Raw genomic sequence first — 20,247 nt, forward strand, 5'->3', positions numbered from 1 at the left:
ACTTCATCCAAAGTCCAAACTATTAAAGGCAAAAGCAAGAATGGAAACCCAGAATCCACCACCCCAGAGTTCATCAACCCTGAGATCATTCACATACCAGAGGGAAAGTAAGATCACTCTTAAACCCATTACGCAGAAAGTCAGACACATAGCAGCAAGGCAGACCCCAGCAGGCAGACCCCAGAGGTACACCTTGCTTTCCTGCCACCAGCTCTCCTTGTTCCCTCTGGAACAGGCTCAGCTCTTTAGGGGTACCCTGAGAAACTGACCCCTGGGGACAGCAAATGTGGGGTGGGAGCTGCAGCTGCTGAGAAACGAGGGGTGGCCACAGCAGCTATAGTGACTGAGGCATGTGAACATGTCTGCATTCGACCAACCAGGCTTCCTTCAGTGCTACTATGCTCTGGGCACAAATCAGGCTTGTGAGGTCAGTGTGGGTCCGGGAGAGACGGGAAGGAGGAGTTAGACTGTAGATGGGGAGGTCTGCTCTGGGTTCCTATCATCTCAGACTCCTACTTAAAAGTTTCTCATCCCCACTGCCAGACTCAGGCCCAGATCATTTCCCCAGACCAACACGAGAGCCTCGCCACTGGTTCCTATGCCTCTGGGCCCCTTCACACTGCAGCCAGGGCAGCTTTTCAAAATGCGATTCATGTCCCTGCTTAAAACTCTTCGCTGACAAATTGAACATCCAAATAAAAAATGATGGTAATGGATTATAATCCACCGAATCACATAAGCAAACATGAGCCCGCACTGATAGAAAGAAACTAAAGAATAAGCAAAAAGGGAGGAGAGGAAAGCTCTTTCTTAGAGTAAAATGCCAACTAATAATCATAGAAAGAATGGAGTTACAAAATCAACATTTGGCCCACATCATAGTAACACTGACTCAGGCAAAAATCAATGAAGGTTATAAAATGAAATCATCGATGGACGATATCATCTCAAGCAAGAGATCAAAGTTAACATTAGTCAGTAAGACATGAACTGACATCATGTGCCTCCCGATATGATGCACCAAGGATACAACATTACTTTGGTTTCCCAACCCCCTGCAAAAAAAAAAACAAAAAAAAAACAACTAATGGTGTTCAAATTGAGAAACTTTTTGCCAAACATCTGGCCTGTACTCTTCAGAAGTGTTGATATTCTGAAAGACAGACTGGGACTCCCCTGGTGGTCTACTGGTTAAAAATCTGCTTTCCAGTGCAGAAGAAGCAGGTTCAACCCCTGGTTGGGGAACTAAGATCCCACATGCTGTGGAGCAACTAAGCCCTCGCCCTGTAACTACTGAGCCTGCCCACTTCAACTCGAGAGCCCACGTGCTCTGGAGCCTGTGTGCCACAATTAGAGAGAAGCCTGCGTGGCGTAAGGAAGAGCCCAAAGAAAGAGCTCTTAGGCCGCAACAAAGAGCCTGTACGATGCAACTAAGGCCCCACACAGCCGAAAGTAAATACATAAATATTTAAAAATAAAATAAAAGACAGAGACTGAGAAACTATCCAGATTGACAGAGAATGAAGAGATATGACAACTAAATGCAACTCATGATCCTGGATTGAATTCTAGACCAGGGAAGAAAACAATGAAAAAAGACTGGGATAAACAATGACATTTCAAAGGTCAGACAGTGATTTTTAGATAGTAACACTGTATTAATGATAAATTTCTTGATTTTGATAACTTAACCATAGATCCGTAAGAGAATGTCTTTGTTTTGAAGGAATATACGTTGAAATCTTTAGTGTCTAAAAAAAAGAGGTGAAACTCTTAGAAGAAAACACAGGAAAAAAGTTTCATGACATTGGACTTGGCAATGACTTTATGAATATAACATCAAAAGCACAAGCAACTAAGGTAAAAATAGAAAAACTGGATTACATTAAAACTGAAACCTTCAGTGCAATCAAAGGACACAGTCAGCAAAGTGAAAAGGCAGCTTTCAGAACAGAAGACAATATTTGCAACTCATATATCTGATAGGGGGTTACTATCCAGTGTATATAAAGAACTCCTAGAATTCAACAACAAAAAACTAAACAACTTGATTAAAATGTGGACAAAGGACTTTAATAGACATTTCTCCAAGGAAGATATACAAACTGCCAACAAACACATGTAAAGGTGTTCTGAACATTACTCTTACTTATCTCTTACTTATATTACCTTACTTATGTAAAGGTGTTTTAACATTACTAATGACTGGGAAATGCAAATTGAAATGTCAATGAAATATCACCTCACATCCATTAGAATGGTAATTATCAAAAAACAAAACCAAATAACAAACAACCACCCCAGAAAACAATAAGTGTTATCCAGGATGTGTGCAAGTTGTAGCCTTTGGGCACTGTTGGTGAGAATATAACATGGTGCAGCCATCATGGAAACCAGTATGGCAGTTCCTCAAAGAATAAAAACATAGAATTGATTTACAAATTCCACTTTAGGGTATCTAGGGTCTTAAAAAGACCTTTGCCCACCCACATTCATAGTAGTATTAGTCACAATATATGAAAGGTGGAGTGTCTATTGAGGGGTGAATGGATAAGTAAAAGCTGTTGTTTAATGGGTACAGAGTTTTAGTTTTGTAAGATAAAAAGAGTTCTGGAGATGGGTTGCACAACAGTGTGAATGAACTTAACATTACTGATCTATATACTTCTAAAGATTTTTAAGTTAAAGATTTATGCTATGGGGACTTTCTTCATAGTCCAGTGGTTAAGAATCTGCCTTCCAATGCAGGGGACAGGAGTCCAACCCTCACTTGGTCGGGGAACTAAGAGCCCACATGCCATGGGGCAACTAAGCCTTTATGCCACAGCTAATGCCACCACACTCTAGAGCCCACACACTGAAACTGAAGAACCCTCCACCACAGCCAAGCCCCGGCACAGCCAAAAAAGATCCACGTCATGTATATTTTGCAGCAGCCAAAAACTAATAAATTAATACAAAAATAAAACCTTTCATTGATATCCCAAGGTTTTTAGGGTAAAGATCAAAACCTTAACTAAAGTCATCAAAGTTCTACGTATTACCCTGCATCTTTTGCACCTTGCTAACCTCCAGTCACACCAAATTGCATCGAATGCCTTCCATCCTTAACCCTAACACTAACCCTCAAAGAAGCAACAGTTAGAACCGGACACGGAACAACAGACTGGTTCCAAACTGGGAAAGGCGTACGTCAAGGCTGTGTATTGTCACCCTGTTCATTTAACTTATATGCAGAGTACATCATGTGAAATGCCGGGCTGGATGAAGCACAAGCTGGAATCAAGATTGCTGGGAGAAATATCAATAACCTCAGATATGCAGATGACACCACCCTTATGGCAGAAAGTGAAGAATTATTGAAGAGCCTCTTGATTAAAGTGAAAGAGGGGAGGAAAAAGCTGGCTTAAAAACTCAACATTCAAAAAACTAAGATCATGGCATTCAGTCCTACCACTTCATGGCAAATAGATGCGGAAACAAGGGAAACAGTGACAGACTTTATTTTCTTGGGCTCCAAAATCACTGCAGATGGTGACTGCACCCATGAAATCAAAAGATGCTTGCTCCTTGAAAGAAAAGCTATGACCAACCTAGGTACCATGTTAAAAAGCAGAGACATTACTTTGCCAACAAAGGTCCATCTAGTCAAAGCTATGGTTTTTCCAGTAGTCATGTATGGATGTGGGAACTGGACTATAAAGAAAACTGAGCTCTGAAGAATTGATGCTTTTGAACTGTGGTGTTGGAGAAGACTCTTGAGAGTCTCCTGGACTGCAAGGAGATCAAACCAGTCAATCCTAAAGGAAATCAGTCCTGAATATTCATTGGAAGGACTGATGTTGAAGCTGAAGCTCCAATACTTTGGCCACCTGATGCAAAGAGCTGACTCATTGGAAAAGACCCTGATGCTGGGAAAGATTGAAGGCAGGAGGAGAAGGGGACAACAGAGGATGAGATGGTTGGATGGCATCACTGACTCGATGGACATGCGTTTGAACAAGCTCCGGGAGTTGGTGATGGACAGGGAAGCCTGGGGTGCTGTCATGGGGTGGCAAAGAGTTGGACACGACTGAGGGACAGAACTGAACTGAACTGAACCCTTAAAGGTTTTCCGTCACCCTTGGTAAAAGCCATAGTCCTTACAGTAGACTTAAGGCTTTATGTCTGCTGCCTGGATACCTCACTGACTTCACTTCCTCCTCCTCATCCCTGCTCATTTCATTCCAGCCACACTGTTCTTCTCGCTGGTCCTTAAATGCCCCAATCACACTCCTGCCTCAGAGCCTTTGCACTTACTGCTCTCTCTGCCTCAAATGTCCCAGACAGGGCTTCATGTTCCCACATACAGACCACTCCTTCACTTTGTCCAAGTCTCCAGTTCTCAGTGAGGCTTTCACAAAGCATACTGATAATACAACCTTGCACATCATTTCCTCTTAGCATTCACCTAATATTATACATTTTACTGATTTACCTTGCTAACATATGTTTCCCCACTAGAATGTAAGCTATATGAAGGCAGAGATTTTAGTCTGGTGTTTGTACTAACGTATGGGCTGCCCGTGTGGTGCTAGTGGTAAAGAACCCACCTGGCAATGCAGGAGACATAAGAGATGTGGGTTTGATCCCTGGGTCAGGAAGATCCCCTGGAGGAGGGCATGGCAACCCACTCCAGCATTCTTACCTAGAGAATGTCATGGACAGAGGAGCCTGAAGGAATCAGTCCATGAAGTCACAAGGAGCTGTACACGACTGAAGTGACTCAGCACGGACACATGTTTACTAATATATAATATTGCCTGGCATATAGTAGGTATGTCATAAAATCTGATGCATGATAAGAGCTTCTTCCTTAGCTGTTAAGATTCAGCTCAAAAGTGATACTTTTCCTTATGCAGACTACCTCCTTTACTCCTTCCCAGTACCTTGAACAGGCCTTTAACCTGCCCTCCAGGACATTCTACAGCCCCTACCTGTTTATAAGTCAGCTTCCCCCAGTAATAGATCTGCTTTACCAGTGCCTTGCACAGAGCTAGGCATGACATCATTAATAGATGAATGTGTGAATGAATGAATGCATATTTGGATCTGAGCTGGATTGAGGTTGACAGCTGTATGTGCTAACTCCCCCAGAGAGTGAGATAAGAGACTGTACCTTCTCTCCAATCTCCGTCTGGTCCCCACCAGGCAGAACCTCCAGATCAGCTAGCAGGGCACAGGCCTCCAGAGCCTTCTGGTACCGCTTGGGGTCCAGGGCTCGACCAAAGAGCACGTTTTCCTGAAGAGTGCAGTTCTGGATCCATGCCTGCTGGGGCACGTAGGCCACGGAACCCTGGCCAAAGGAATTTACCTCAGGATTTGCCCAAGGCCTGGCCAAGCTTCCCTTCCCAGTAATCCCTGCCCCTCTCACCTTCATATACACCTTGCCTTCCAGCTTCTCCATCTCTCCCAGCAGGGCAGACAACAGGGAGGACTTCCCGCAACCCACAGGCCCCACCACGGCCACTAGTGCCCCTTTTGGCACCTGGATATCAAGGCTGGGGGTAAGGAGACAAGTAGCCCAGTCAGAAGAGGAATCGAGGTTTTGTCCCCCACCTTCCACCTGAAGACCCAAGCTCTCCTCCCTTTCAGACAGCACCCTGGCAAGCTGAGGCTCTTCCTGTTTCCCAGGTCAAAAGCTGACGAGTGGGAGCGGGGGGTTGCGGGGGGGGGGGGGGGTGGGTTCTGCTACGATCTGAACTGTGGTCCACTTTAGGCAGCTGAGAAGGGAAGGAGAAGCTGGTACCTGTGCAGGGTGGGTGGCAGGTCCTGGGCCCAGGTAAAGGTGCCATTGTGTATAATGACAGCGTAGCCTGGGAAGACAGAGGTGCACAGGGTCAGGGGGCCCAGGGCAAGGGGGAGAGGATCCCTGGGTGGAAGAGCCCTACGGAAAGGAACCAACGGGAGCACAGGGAAGCTTGCGGGTGGTGAGGGGGAGGTGGCAGGGAGGAGTAAGAAGCGCCCTAGAGAAGGAAGGTGATGGCGGGTCCTGGGGAGGGATAACAGAGGAGAGTAAAGAACCAGAAGAGAAGAGGGCAGAGTGAGAGAGCAGATGGGAAAGGAGGATGAAGCAAAGGAGGCCACAAGAGAAAAGTTAAAAGTTTGAAACAGAATTTTCTGGAGAAGTGGCTGGGTTAAGAGAAGCCCAGGTAGAGGCTGTCTGGACCTGGGGTGATGGTCTTTCTTTCCACACACTGAGGGTCAAGTTCATCTTGGCTCAGGAAATGCTGGATCCGTTTCAAAGACACACTGGTCTGCATGCAGAAGGGTGTGAGTCAGCCCTGGAAGCTATGCCTTTCTTACACCCATCGCCTCTTACCCTTGCTGGCCCCCACCTTCCTGGGTGAGGCTGGGCCCCCTGAGGGCCCAGATGCTGGTGCTGGGTCCCTTCTCATGCCTGAGTCTTGGCTGGCTCCCACTGCCAAAGATAGGGTCCATGTTGGTAAGAGGAGGCTGTCTCCAGAACTTGGGTTTCCAGAAACCCTACCTAAATGACTCCAAATGGCCCATGAGTCTGCTGACCAAACAATTCTTCATAATGCCAAATGGCCCTCCCCTGATTCCAATAACTCTCCCTGATTATCCCCGACCCTAAATAGCCCCATCAACCTGCCCAAACTCCACTAGAACCCCAGCCCTACCCAGGCTTACCTGGGCCAGGTTGCTGATTAACTGGGGCAGCATGTTGAGGGGAATTTTTAAGATGTTGAAAAGGGACACGGACACAAAGGCCTTTTCAGCATCCAGCACATTGTTCTTGTCCACGGATACGTATACTCCGAGGGTGGTCAGGGTCACCTGGGCAACGGTGGGGATGGGTGTCAGGGTGGAGTCTGCTGGGTTCAGAGGCCCAGGCTGACCAAGCAGGAGACGGGACACCAGCCCAGGTATGGGCGCCTCACCAGGAAGGGGGTGCAGACCCAGATGAAGGTGGATATGGCGTGGAGGTAGGCAACCTGGCGCATCAGCCGGAGCTCATCCTGCCGGATGCCCTCCACCTGCTTCAAGAAGCTGGGCTCCCAGGCGTATAGCTTCAGCACCTTGATGCCGCCCAGGATCTCGCTCATCAGCTTGATGCGTGAGTCCTTGAACTTCATTTGCTCTACCTACGGAAAGTGTGGCAAGGGCGTACCTGAGCCCCTCCCCAGACCTCTACCAATAGGGGCACACATCTTCTCTGCACTCACACACACACGGCAGCTAGACTACCCACCACTCCTCCCTGCCAGCCTGTACTGTACCCCAGCCTGGAATGCCCAAGCCAAGCTCCCTTCCTCTCTGCTGGACAAAATCCTGCTCCAGCCTCAGTGCCCATCACTGACCATCCCAGGCCCCTTCCCTGGGTTTCTGAGGCATGTTCTTATAGGGCACCCTGAACATGTATGCCGTCTCAAATCCATGTGAGCCTGAGGGAATAGATCCCTTATTTCTCTTTTTTACCCAGTCCCCAACCCAAGGTATAGCAGGCCACACTAATTTATTCATTCAGCCCCAATTTATTGAGTACCTACTATGTGCCAGGCCACGTGCTAGACGTAGGGCAGATAATGATAAACAACTGAAGGCCCCAGCCATCATAAAGCTGACAATCTGATAAAAGAAGTAGCTAGGATGCAATCACCTGAATAAATGCTTACGTCAAATCAGTATGCATACCCCAATGGGAGTAGCAGGATTCTGGGAGAGAATAATTTGGGTGGGAACTGGGAAATCAAAGTTTATGCTGGGGTGAAGGAAGGAAAGGAACTGGGCAAGCAAGGAAGGCTGAAGCACATTTCAGGGAACAGTATGTATGGTAGCCCGGAGGCATGCAGAGCTTGGTGATTTGGAGAAAAGAAAGGCCAAACTGGCTGAAATTTAGCCATATTCCAGGAGGTGAGGGTTTGAAAGGTGAGCAGGGGCCTAGTGGGTGGTAGTGGAAATTTGTCATTTATTTTGTGTACAGTGGGAAGCTAGGGAAGACTTCAATAAATGTTTGCCAATAAAGGACTGAATGACTGGCTATTTACACTAAGTGCAATGTGGTAGAGAAACTCTCGTTAGACCAGAAGAGGCAAGTTCTGTCTGATTCTGGATTGCTGTAATCTCTCTGGGCCTTGGTTCCTTAGTTGCAAAATGAGAATGTTTCTAAAGCCTCTCAGGGTTGTAAGGCAAGAGTAAGCTAAGGTTTGTGAAAGTGGCTTAGAGCCATCTGTACTCAGTAAGCAAGGTAGTGGGTAAGGCCCAGGTTAGTGACTGCACTCCTCCAGGCACCTGGCCAGGGCTCCAGGCAGGAACAGCTCAGTCTGTTAGCACCCACCTGGAAGGCACGCATCTTCACAGCCACAGCTCCGTTGAGTGGGATTAGCAAGATCATAAGAGCAACTCCAGCCAGGACGGAGGGACCCAGGTTCTGAGGATGCACGATGGATAGATTAGACAGACAGACAGACCAACATACAGAGTATATAGACAGAGCCCAACAGACAGAAGCCTATTGACCTGAAATGCGGGGATGGGCCCGAAGCAAAAGTTAGTGGTCAGCCAAACAGATGGACAGTGAAAAGAAGACATACAGATAAAGCCAAAACTGCAAGAGCATTTGCAGAAACAGCCAGCCATCAGATAATGACAACAGATAGGGACAAACAGGCAGCCACTGAAGGGCATCCCGACACACAGAGAGGCAAATACAGATAGACAGGCAATGACAACCAGAGTCACACCCACCTTGTCTCCAAGGCCCTCTTCCCTCCCCTAGGTTCTGTGAGAGGGACAATCTCACAGGCTGGAAAGACTTGATTGCAGGCACCAGCATCCTCACAGTTCTGTCCCCCACCCCTCTGCTGACCCAGAATAACTCTCTCTTGTCCCATCTGAAGGAAGGAGAAGTCAGAGGAAGGAGGCAGAGATCAGGGTTCAAGAGTCACCTGCCAGAGGAAGTACACTGCCAGGATGATCTGCAGGGGGGCTGACCACAGCAGGTTGATGAAGGGGACAACGTCCATGAAGCGCTGCGCATCCACTGCCATGAGGTTGACAATTTCTCCTACAGTGGACTCACGTTTGACTGAATTGCTGATGACCAGAGCCTGCAGGTGGACAGTTGGCTGATGGACTGGTCACGCGAGTCTCTTCAAAGTTCCCCAGGGCTGGCCTCCCCAGCCCCTCATTTGCTGCCCCAGCTGACCTTCCTATAGATGACACCTATGATGCCCGTGCGAAACCTCAACCCCATCACAAAAATGCAGTGGTAGTACTGGTGTAAGATCAGGGTCTGCATCACGGAGCACACGAACATCAGCCCGGCCACCAGGAAGCCCCACCAGGAGGGGGCCGTGGGGTTTGAAATAAATCTGATCAGGATGCTGCAAATGGAGGAGAGAACAATAAGCGTGGGGAATCTCCCCTAGGCTGTTCCCCCTACTGATGCTCTCTTCTTGCCCCTCAGCCTCCACTCTCTCAAGCCTCTCATTTGAAGGCTGCTGGCCCTCCACAGCCCAACCCAGACCACGAGAATCAGCCCAGAGCTGGCGCAAGACTCTGTCTCCTTACTCCTCTCTTCCTCCACCTCCTTTCCCATCTACTACGGCTTCCCTCCACCTACCTCGTTATTACGCTCTGGCCACCAACCTCACTGGCCTGCCTGTTTTGCCTCCTTGGACCATGTGGCAGGAAGCAATGCCGCACGTCCGTTGATTAGACTTTCCTGCACCTTTTCTTGGACTGCTGAGGGCTCTGAAGTCCAGTGCCTGACTACACAGGCTCTCGCCACTGAAATCTATCCTCTTCAATATCAGCAGCCCCCAGAGCTGCCCAGTGACCTTCTCCAGGACCCTAATCTAATTCCTCTCCCACAGTCCTCTTCACCTCTTACCTTCTGATCTGTCCTCACGCCCCACCTCTCTCAGCAGTGGCCCACGTACTTGTTCCCATTGAGAACTCCCTGCCAACTACAAACTTCCCTGCAAACATTCACCCTCTTCCATCTGCCTCAGGACAGGAGGCGTCCTTCTGACTTTCCATGCTGGATTTTGCCCCCTAAGCCCCAGATCCCACCCGCCTCTTCAGGAGCATGCTTTATCATTGGCCCCCTTTCGCCTCATCCCCAGGAACCTCCTCTCCACTGGCAGCTCTGTGCCTTGGCAGACTAACATGATCAAGTCTCTTCCATGTTAGGACAAACCTCCTCTTGGCCCCATGGAGGAATCCACAGTCATGGCCAGGCCTCTTCTGCTGTGGGTTGGGTGTGACTCCCCAAAAGACATGCTTAAGTCCTAACCCCTGGTACCTATGCTACTGCTGCTGCTGCTAAGTCGCGTCAGTCATGTCCAACTCTGTGCGACCCCATAGATGGCAGCCCACCAGGCTCCCCCGTCCCTGAGATTCTCCAGGCAAGAACACTGGAGTGGGCTGCCATTTCCTTCTCCAATGCATGAAAGTGAAAAGTGAAAGTGACGTCACTCAGTCGTGTCCAACTCTTAGCGACCCCATGGACTGCAGCCCACCAGGCTCCTCCGTCCATGAGATTTTCCAGGCAAGAGTACTGGAGTGGGTTGCCATTGCCTTCTCCGCTGGTACCTATGAATGTGACCTTATAGAGTCTTTCCAGATGTAGTCAAGTTAAGATAAGGTTGTACTGGAATAGTCTGGCCCTGAATCCAGTGACTGGCGTCTTTATAAGAGAAAAGCAAGGGAGATGTGCACACAGAGACACAAATGCAGACAGACAGACAGACACACACACATACGGGAAGATGCCGTGCAAAGATGGAGGCAGAGATTGGAGCGATGAGTCTCAAGCCAAGGAAGTCGAGTCTGCCAGCACCACCAGAAGCTGAACAGATCTCGCTCAGAGCCTCTAGAAGGAACCAACCCACTGACACTTTGATTTCAGACCATGCTTCCAGAATCATGAAAGAATACATTCCTGTTTTCAGCCACCCAGTTTGTGGGACTCTGTTACCCTAGGAAACTGAAACCTTTAATAGGAAGTTTCTAGACCTTCATCGGCCCTGTCTCCGCTGCAGACACCCTTCTCTCAGGCCCTCCCCTTTGTCTCAGCCTCTGTTTTTGGCAAAGTCGCCAACAAGCTCCGTGTTGTCTTCCTCAGGCTCTATTTTCCTGGTCAACTCGCTTCACTGGGGGCCATGGCCTCCCCTGGATGCGTCCTCTGTGCCCTGGTCCACAATCTGGATTCTTTTCCCAACTCTGGCCCCTCCAGGTTAGTCTTCTGCTCCCCCATACCTGTCAGAATGCCCTAGGACTCCGTCTGGGGCCTTCACATGAAGGCCCCTCTCTGGATGGGGTCAGCCAAAGAGATGGAGCCCTGGGCTTCCATGATGACTCTGAAAACTCTCTGACCTCCCTCTAGCTGGGAGTCTCCCTTGGGGGCCACCAGCACCTCAAGCCTGACATGGCGAAGACACAGCTCACCACCGTGCCCCATGCCCAGGTCTCTCTTCCTGCTGAGTTCACTATCTCAGCCAAAAAAAAAAAAAAAAAATTCCATCATTCTCTAGCTATCCAAGAGCCCAGGTCACCTTTGTCCCCACCCTTTCCCTGACACAGGCACCCATTTCCAGAGTAGCTCCTGAACCCAGCTCATTCCTGACCTGGACTTTCCTTAGACCTAGTTGGCCCACTTCCATCTGGCTACACTGCCTTACACCACCCACACTACCAGCAGGGGATCCTTCCAGATGCAAGCCAGATGCCCTCCCTGGCTTCAAATCTTTCCAGGATTTTCTTAGCTTTCCCTCTCTCTCTTTGCTGTTCTGCCCCTCCCCCCAGTCACCCTTCCTCTAGCATTCGTAAGTGCTTGGAATTCCTGAGTCATGCTGTCTCAGGCCTTTGTGACTCTGAACCTTCACCTCCTTCTTCACCTAGTTAGTTAGCTGCCGGTCCTTCCAAACTAAACAACTTCCCTGGCTGGCAAGAGAACCCTGCCCCTTCCCAGGGTACCTCTGAGGGCTTTTTCAGACACCTGAGTACACCTATGCCCACACTGTGCTCTAACAGATTTACACACTGGTTTCTCCCACAAGGCTTTAAGACCATATCTTATTTATCTTTGTATACCTAGGGTCTGGCACTATTCTGAGACCCTGGAGGCTCAAAAAATGTTCATTGAATGAACAAATGTACAAATTCATGAAAGGAGGAGCAATGGAGTGAGGGCTCCTTCCCATTCCCTCACTTGAGAGCTCCTTCTAGCCCAAGCTACTCAGGGGACAATTGGAAAGGGCACCATAGCTGGAGTTCAGAGCTCTGAACTCAAATCCATCTCCACCAGCTGCGTGCCCTTGGTCAAATTACTTCATTTCTCTGAGTTCTTATTTCCTCATTTTTTGTTGTTGTTTTTTGTTTTTCTGCTTCCTCATTTGTACAATGGGAAATCCTCTGTAGGACTGTTGGGAGGATTTAAAGAGAGTATGTTTGCAAAAGTATACATCGGGGTGCCTGGCAGCTGTACTTGGGCCAGGTAAGTTGGATGCGAATGGGGAAAGGAGGTGCAGAGACTCTGCCACTTGCCAAGGGTCCACAGAAAATGGGGATGGCCCCCCAGTTCCTGGACTGGGGCTCTTTCCCCACTCTTTGTCCCCCAGGCCAGCCCCTTGTCCCAGGAAGGGCTGTGCGGGTGGGAGCGTGGACAGACCTGAGCAGCTGCGGGTTGATAAAGGACAGCAGATCCTGGATCAGCTTGAAGCCCATGCTGAGGAGGAAGCTGGAGCTGAAGGTGGCCATCAGGGCCCGCAGGAAGGAGGCCTCCCGGGCCCGGGGTCGGCCCTCAAGCAGCACCTCACCCTCACTGGACGGTTTCTTCCCAGAAGCCTCTGCAGCCTGGCGTCTGGTCCGAGGAGGAAGGAACAGTGAGTCAGAATGGGTACAAAGGCCCCATGAAGCCAAGGGCCACCGGGGCTGTTGAAGAGCAGGTAAGAGGGGGAGCTGTTTTCTTGGCTCTCAGAATTGGGACAGACAATGCAACTTTCCAGCTGAGAATCCCCAAGTGATTCTGTCTTCAGGTTCTAGAGGATATACAAAGAGGTGTCTTAACTGCTCCCCAAGAACTATACACCCAGCAATTTCCAGCATCTGCCTCTCCAGGGCTGCTGGCTTCAGGGAGAATGCTATGAGAAAGGAGACTTGGGCAGGGCTGGCTAGTGGCCTAGCCACTGGGGGGCTGAGCAGGGAGGGAGTGGAGGTGGCATGAAGGGACAGAGATGGGGTGCAGCAGGCCGACTGGAGGCCATTAGGTCTCAGAGGCTCCAAGCCATGAACCCAAGACACGGATGACCAAGTCCAGGTCCCTGGCTCCTCCACAGCCAGTTGGCTATCAGTGGCTCAGACAGAACCAGCATGGGACTTCTGGGACACAGACTGTGGCTGGAAGGCAAAAGAGTTTGGCCCTGGGGGGGATGTGGGTGAAGAAGGAGGACTCAGAGTCTCAGATTTTTTGTCTGAGTAGTCAGCCAGAGACAGACTCCTGGGTCAGTGGGAAGGCCCTCAGTCAGATGGTAATTTCCTCCAGCTGCTGGCTCCACATAAAAGGCAGGATTAAGCGGGGATGCTGGCCTTAACCTTCTTCCCCTGGTCCTTGCCCCTCCTGAGGGAAGTCTCTGGAATCCACCCTTCAAGTCAGTCAGGGCAGTTCAGGAGTGGCTGCAGGGGGCCAGACAGTCAGGTGTGGATTCTGCCTGTGCCACCACCAACTAGGGCACCTTGGGTGCATCATCAAACCTCAGCGCTTCAGTGATGTCATCTGTCACACAAAGACGTTAGAGCTTGTGCAGTAGGGCTGTCAGAGACCGACTGGGTTAATCTTAGAACCGTCCCTCAGACAGAGTGTTAGTTGCTTTGTTGTGTCCAATTCTTTGCGATCCCATGGACTGTAGCTATCAGACTCCTTTGTCCATGGAATTCTCCAGGCAAGAATACTGGAGTGGGTAGTCATTTCCTTCTCCAGGGGATCTTCCCAACCCAGGGATTGAACCCAGGTCTCCCACACTGCAGGCAGATTCTTTACTGTCAAAGCCACCAGGGAAGCCCCTTGGACAAAGTGTTGTGAAAGTGTCAGCCATTCTCCAGCTGGCCCCACGCAGGCCTAAACTGCACACCCCAGGATCACTTGCACCTGATTTTCCCTCCACCCCCAGCCATGTGATCTACCAACCTCGCCTGCAGGAGACCCGGGCTGTGTGAAGGGTCTGGGGTGGAGGGGTGCAGGGACTGGGGGAAAGGGGGCCTCACCGCGCTGCCTGATCTTGTTGCTTCTTCCACTCCTCCAGCAGCCTCTGTATCACCATCTGGGAGCGATCCTCCTTGTTTAGAGACCAGAGGTCTCGCTCCTCCAGGGGCCGCCTATAGCCGAGGATGGCCAACCTGGAGTGGGCAGGCAGCACCACACTGGGTCAGAGTTTAGGAGCCTGGGGACAAGGGTCTCCAGACAAGAGGATGTCCCTGGGGAACAGTAGCCAAGAAGAGTGTCTCTTTTATTCCTACAGTGAGCAAGATGGGGGTCACTGACTCCCACTCCAAGTTCCAGCCCTTTCTCTCTGCTTCTCAGATGCCCCACTGACTCCTGGGCCCTGGTGATGAAATTGATGCTGACTGGGGCCCTGAGCGATGACAAGACCCACTGGATGGAGACCTAGTCCAGGCGCTTCCTCAGTACAATATGGTTAATGAGCTGTCACCAAGGTCACAGACATAATTCTCCTGCTTTAGCTACTCTGAGAGATGCCCAAGGAAATGACAGCTGCAAGCTTATCCCTGACCAAAGAGCTGGGAACTAATTCTCCCTCTAGAACCCTGGGCCTGTCCTCATGGCCTGCCCTGGGATCAGAACTGGACTAGGCCTGGCTTCTGTACTCAGCCCCCGGCCCAAACAGACAGGTTTCCCCACCCTTGCCTGCCCCGTGCTCACTGGGGTTCACAGTTCCTCAAGCTCCTGAATTCTTGGCCTGCTCCCGTTCCTCTCTCTAACTCCCCAACAATCCATCCCCACCCCCAGATTCCCAGGCTTAGGAAAGAGAAAACTTACTTTGTAAACCACCAGAAAGACAGGCGGGAGAGGAAGCCAGCTCCAGCCTCTGGGCAGGGGTTCTAGAAGGTGAAAAGAGTGAGACAGGGGAAATCAGGATCCTTCCTCTCAAGGCAGAGCAGAGGGAGGAGGGTGCCTCACTCCTTTCTGCTCCAAGCCCCAGTCTGCACACTCTGGAGGTGACAAGAAGATTGAATGAACCGGAAGGACTGGGCTGAGCAATGGGCTGTGGAACCGCCTTTACCACCCAACTCCATTAAAACTTACAGGGTCCATATTCTTGGGGGAGAAAAACGGTGGCTTCTCTCTGAAGCAGGAGAGGATGAGGGCAGACAGGACCAGAGCAAAGTAGATGTAGAAGGTCGTGAAGCGGAAAGGGTCTGAGATCTTGCCCTGGGGGAGAAAGGGGAGCAACACTATAGCTTGGGGATCCCTGGGCCTGTAGTCCAAAGGACTTCTTGGGGCACCAGATTCCTCTGTGTAGGAGTCAGCCCCTGGGGGTCCCGGGGTCGCCCACCCAGAGGGCTCTGAGAGAAGGGAAAGATCATAGGGGTCTGCTATTTGGTGGAGACTTGCCCTGCTCACCTACATCCCCTGTGTAATTGAAGGAATGAGGCTTCAAATGGCTCAGGAACTTGCCCAAGATCACAAAGTAATTGGATTGTTCCCAGCCTGTGCTCTTCTAAATACACTTGACTGACTTCTCTTGAGATAGAGAAATAGGGAGACACTAGATTGATCCCCAGTGTTCCTACACCACATCACCTTCCCCCCACTGCCACTGAAAATCAAGAGGAGGACCGGGGACTGTGGGAGGTGCGAGAACGGGGGAGAACGAGGTAATGGGATTCCAGGGAAGCCAAAATTGCTCATGGGTGCACACACGTTCTCACTGCACAAACACTGCACTGGACGGTGGTGGCAACCACGGCAGCGGCTACATTACACAAGCAGCCAACAAAGGGCGCATCTTGCTGCATTTCCCTGGGTACACTGACTCTCACCCTGCTCACCAGCCTGCTTCTCAGCAAAGATGCCACAAGCAAGGAATGACACAAAAGGGACTGAATAGCGGAGGAGGTCCTGGGAGCTGAGGAGGGGCAGAGAGGAGGAGCCTGGGAGCCAACAATGCCTTGAGCTCTGGGGCCAATCCCTAGACAGCGGTGGGACCTGGCGGGTTTCTCTTTTCCCCTTACCTGTGTCAAAGCTGAAAGGATCTTGGAGCGGAAGGGGATGATGCCACAGACCACACACAGGAACCAGAAGATGATGAGAACACCCGAGGACCGAACCCCCTGCAGCCGCTCATACTGGATCAGCAGGGTGGCCAGCAGCTGCACGGGGGAGCAGCAGGCGCTGGGCCAGGGCACACGTCTGGACCTGACTCCACTCCTCCCCATGCCCCATGGCTAGGTGTTTCTGGGGTTACCCACTTCCAGGGTGTCCAGCCTTCTCCTCAGAGCCCATGGTTCCCCCATCAGCATCCCACAACCCACCCAGATCCACCGCCCAGATCCCCTGGTCCCACACTGACCATGGTGACCCCCACCACCAAGGGGGTGACAAAGAAGACGGGGGCAGGGGCCCAGCCGTGGACCAGGCCGTGGAAGGAGTAGAAGAGGTCAGCCCAGGAGACACACCACAGCAAGACGCCCAAGGCCTATGAACGGGGCATAGGTTGGAGCCTCCACCCTCAAAGAATTGGAGACCCCCCCTGGGGAGGGGCCTTTGGTCCTGAAATAGATCTGCCCAGGCCTGCCTTCAAGGGCCGGGCTGGGCACTGGCTGGAAGCTTCTCCAGAGTGGGGAGAGCATTGTTGGAGACCTTGACTGAACTTCCCCAGAGATTATCTCTTTGGGCTGTAGACCCAGCTGGCAGGCCCTGAGCACAGGGCGGGTGCGGCTGGGGAACCCAGGCCAGTCACTGAGGGTGGGAGAAGGGACTCATTCACGTTCCGGTCCCACCCACAGGATAGTCCCGAGCCTCTGACCGTCTTGAGCCTGGAGAGGTGAGAAAGGACGATATAGCCTTCGTGGTGGCGCCGCAGGTAGAACAGATAGCAGGGCAGGGCGGCCCACAGGTAGGCGCAGGGGACCCAGGCCAGCACGGAGTTCTGGAAGCAGGGAGTGAAGTCCGGGTTGTCCGTGTGCAGGGACAGGTTAGAGTCCTGGAAAGGAGAGGAGAATTCAGGGGCAGCAGTGGGCTCACGCTCCAGGAAGGGGGCTGGGCCAGAGAGCTGCTCCATGCCCCCTAGCGGGTGGAAGGCGTGTGACCTTGAAAAGCTAAGCGTGCAAATGAGCAGGCATTGTCCGAAGTGTGAGCTCTCCCAGGAGGCTAAGGGTGCTAGTTTCCTCATTTCCTCATATTTTCTCTCTAACTGACGTATAATTCAAGCACAATAAACTGCACCCGTTTAAAGTGCACAATCCAATGAATGACAGTTGTACACACCTGCAAAACTGCTACCCACAATAAAGATATCAAATATCCCACCATTATCCGAGTTCCTTTGTGCCCCTCTGCAGCCCATCCCTCTCGGGGCAACCACTGATCTGCTTTCTGTCATTCGAGATTTCCACTCTTTTTTTAAAAATTACTTTACTTTATCAAAGCAGTATATGCACATGGTTGAAGAGTCCACTTCCTCTCTAAGTCTCCCAGGGAAGGGATAGGGAGCCTCTTTCGGCTTTAGTTGCCTCTCTGTTAAAATAAGGGAGGCCATCCCCCACCCTGCCTACCTCCCTCAGTGGGAGTGAACTCAAAGGAACAAAGTGATGTGGAGAGAGCTTTGTAAAACAAAGCCCTGGTGACCCATTGTCTCATTTTGCATAGGACTGTCCTGGTTCTAGCACTGAAAGTCTTGCGTCCTTGGGAACCACTGAGTCCAGACAAGATCCCCACCCTCCGTTTTGTCTTTGCACCTAAGAATTTTTTTAGAAATGGATGGGGGAAATTATTCAAACATATATTTTACTAAAATTGGTTTCCCCCAAGGTCACCAATGAACTAATCCTTTTTTCCCTTCTTGCAAAGTATTAGACATTCTTTACAGAAAACTCATAAAATATAAACAAATAAAAATCAGGCCTCGCCCACAAGCCCATCCACCTAGAGACAACACCAAAGGATAGAACCTCCTACCATCTAATTGCCAGTTTAAAGAATTAGCATTTTTATTTTTCTCAAAGTTATAACACGCATATAATTTTAAAAGTCTAACTGTGGAAAGGAAAATGTTACCCTGCTTCATTACTCCCCACCCCTAGCTCCATTTTCCTGGGGTAAATATGTTCAAACATGCTAACATTGTTCTGGGAGCCACTTTCATGTTTTTAAGCAATTTGCTTTCATTATTATTACATGATCTACCACTATTTGGTAATTTCTATTTTCTTTTGCCATTTTCTTCTCACTGGAAGGTAAGGCTTTTATCTCCCTCTCCACTTGAACTCCCTTAGCCTTCCAGTGTAGAAACATCACAGGCTATTGCTAAATAAACTTCAGAGTTCACATATTTTTGACTATGTAAATATTGTTCACTGCTAAGTTCATTGCTACTGACTCTACTTCTTTCAAACAGTTTGACCTTAGGCAAGATGCTTGAGCTTTACCTCTCTGGGCCTTTGTTTCTTCGTTTCTTCGAGGGTAACGCTGGGATGATAACATCTCCCACAGGGCCCCTCCCACCTGGCCCCTCAGCCATCAGTCTAGCCCAAGCTCTCAGCTCTTCCTGAGCAATTTCCATGGGATTCTCTTCCTTCCTATGCCCTATGGGCCCAGATCCCTGTCCACACTCTCCTGGTCTTCCCCTTCCTTCCTGGTCTTTATTTCCTTCTAATCCTCTTTGTTGGTTCCCTCTCTTGGCATCAGAGTGCCCCTAAGCTCAGTCCTTTCCTCTTCTCCATCCCCTTTTCCATCTGCACTCAACCCCAGGGCAATCTCATCCAGTCTCATCGACGTGCCGATGGTTCCCAAGTTTATCTCTTCCCACGCGCGCATGCGTGCTAAGTCGTTTCAGTCGTGTCCAGCTCTTTGGGACCCTATGGACTGTAACCCACCAGGCTCCTCTGTCATGGGATTCTCCAGGAAAGAATACTGGAGTGGGTTGCCATGTGCTCCTCCAGGGCATCTTTCTGATCCAGGGATTGAACCCACACCTCTTATGTCTCTTGCGTTGGCAGGCAGGTTCTTTACTATTAGCCCCAACTTTACCCCACCACTCTCCAAATCCTCAAGTCTATATCCAGCTGCCTACTGGACTTCTCCACTTTACACATCGTACAAGAGCCTACAAGGCCTCCACAGCGCACCTTCCTGCCAACCTGTGGCCTCTCTTGCTGCTTCTTCCTCCATCACTCCAGCCAGTGGCCTCAGTACTACTTCCGAACACACCAGGTATGTTCCTGCCTCAAGGCCTTTGCACTTGCTGCTCTCTGTCTGGAACACTCCTCGCTTAGACATCCTTGAGTCTTTATTTCTCTTTGAGGCCTACCTTGACCACTCTGTTTATTATTGTCTCTTGCTGAGGGCAGGAGGAGAAGGGGACAACAGAGGATGAGATGGTTGGATGGCATCACCGACTCAATGGACATGGGTTTGGGTGGGCTCCAGGAGTTGGTGATGGACAGGGAGGCCTGGCGTGCTGCGGTTCATGGGGTCACAAAGAGTCAGACACGACTGAGCGACTGAACTGAACTGAACTGAACTGGACTTGCACCCTATCTCCGGTATTCCCTTAACCTTTCCCTGCTTTTTCTTTTCCCTATACCTTCCACCTTCTAACATGCTATATAATTTAGTAGTTTAAAATGTTTTCCTTCATTTCTTCCTGCTGGCATATGTGTTTCTTGAAGGAAAGAATCTTTATTTCATTTACTGATGTATCCTAACTACCCAGAGCAATGCCCAGCACATACTAAGTGCGCACCAAAAATTTGCTTTCAATAGATTAAAGATTTGTTGAATAAATGAATAAACAAAAGGATAACCTTATACCCTCCCTCTAAACCTTCAGACGAAGTCCAAGCATGGCATTCAAGTCCCACAGCTGGCCTTGAATTTTCTATCTAGCTAGCTATCTAAACTGGAGAAGGAAATGGCACCCCACTCCAGTGTTCTTGCCTGGAGAATCCCATGGATGGAGGAGCTTGGTGGGCTGCAGTCCATGGGGTCTCGAAGAGTCG

General features: G+C 50.2%; 1 protein-coding gene across 1 annotated transcript in view; it reads right to left on the bottom strand.

The window, feature by feature from the left end:
* Positions 1-20,247, bottom strand: part of ABCC3 (ATP binding cassette subfamily C member 3) — a 47,805-nt gene that overhangs the window by 17,912 nt on the left and 9,646 nt on the right. The window contains exons 2-17 of the mRNA XM_052657687.1: positions 17,055-17,231; positions 16,599-16,724; positions 16,261-16,398; positions 15,332-15,457; positions 15,065-15,126; positions 14,272-14,403; positions 12,680-12,871; positions 9,212-9,389; positions 8,952-9,113; positions 8,342-8,434; positions 6,945-7,148; positions 6,694-6,840; positions 6,209-6,296; positions 5,789-5,855; positions 5,414-5,540; positions 5,159-5,335 (exon numbers count right to left, since the gene is read on the bottom strand). Coding sequence (XP_052513647.1) covers positions 5,159-5,335; positions 5,414-5,540; positions 5,789-5,855; positions 6,209-6,296; positions 6,694-6,840; positions 6,945-7,148; positions 8,342-8,434; positions 8,952-9,113; positions 9,212-9,389; positions 12,680-12,871; positions 14,272-14,403; positions 15,065-15,126; positions 15,332-15,457; positions 16,261-16,398; positions 16,599-16,724; positions 17,055-17,231 — 2,196 coding nt within the window. The remainder of the gene's footprint in view (positions 1-5,158; positions 5,336-5,413; positions 5,541-5,788; positions 5,856-6,208; positions 6,297-6,693; positions 6,841-6,944; positions 7,149-8,341; positions 8,435-8,951; positions 9,114-9,211; positions 9,390-12,679; positions 12,872-14,271; positions 14,404-15,064; positions 15,127-15,331; positions 15,458-16,260; positions 16,399-16,598; positions 16,725-17,054; positions 17,232-20,247) is intronic.

This window comes from Budorcas taxicolor, chromosome 19, assembly GCF_023091745.1.
Source record: "Budorcas taxicolor isolate Tak-1 chromosome 19, Takin1.1, whole genome shotgun sequence".
In the NCBI taxonomy this organism is placed as follows: domain Eukaryota; kingdom Metazoa; phylum Chordata; class Mammalia; order Artiodactyla; family Bovidae; genus Budorcas; species Budorcas taxicolor.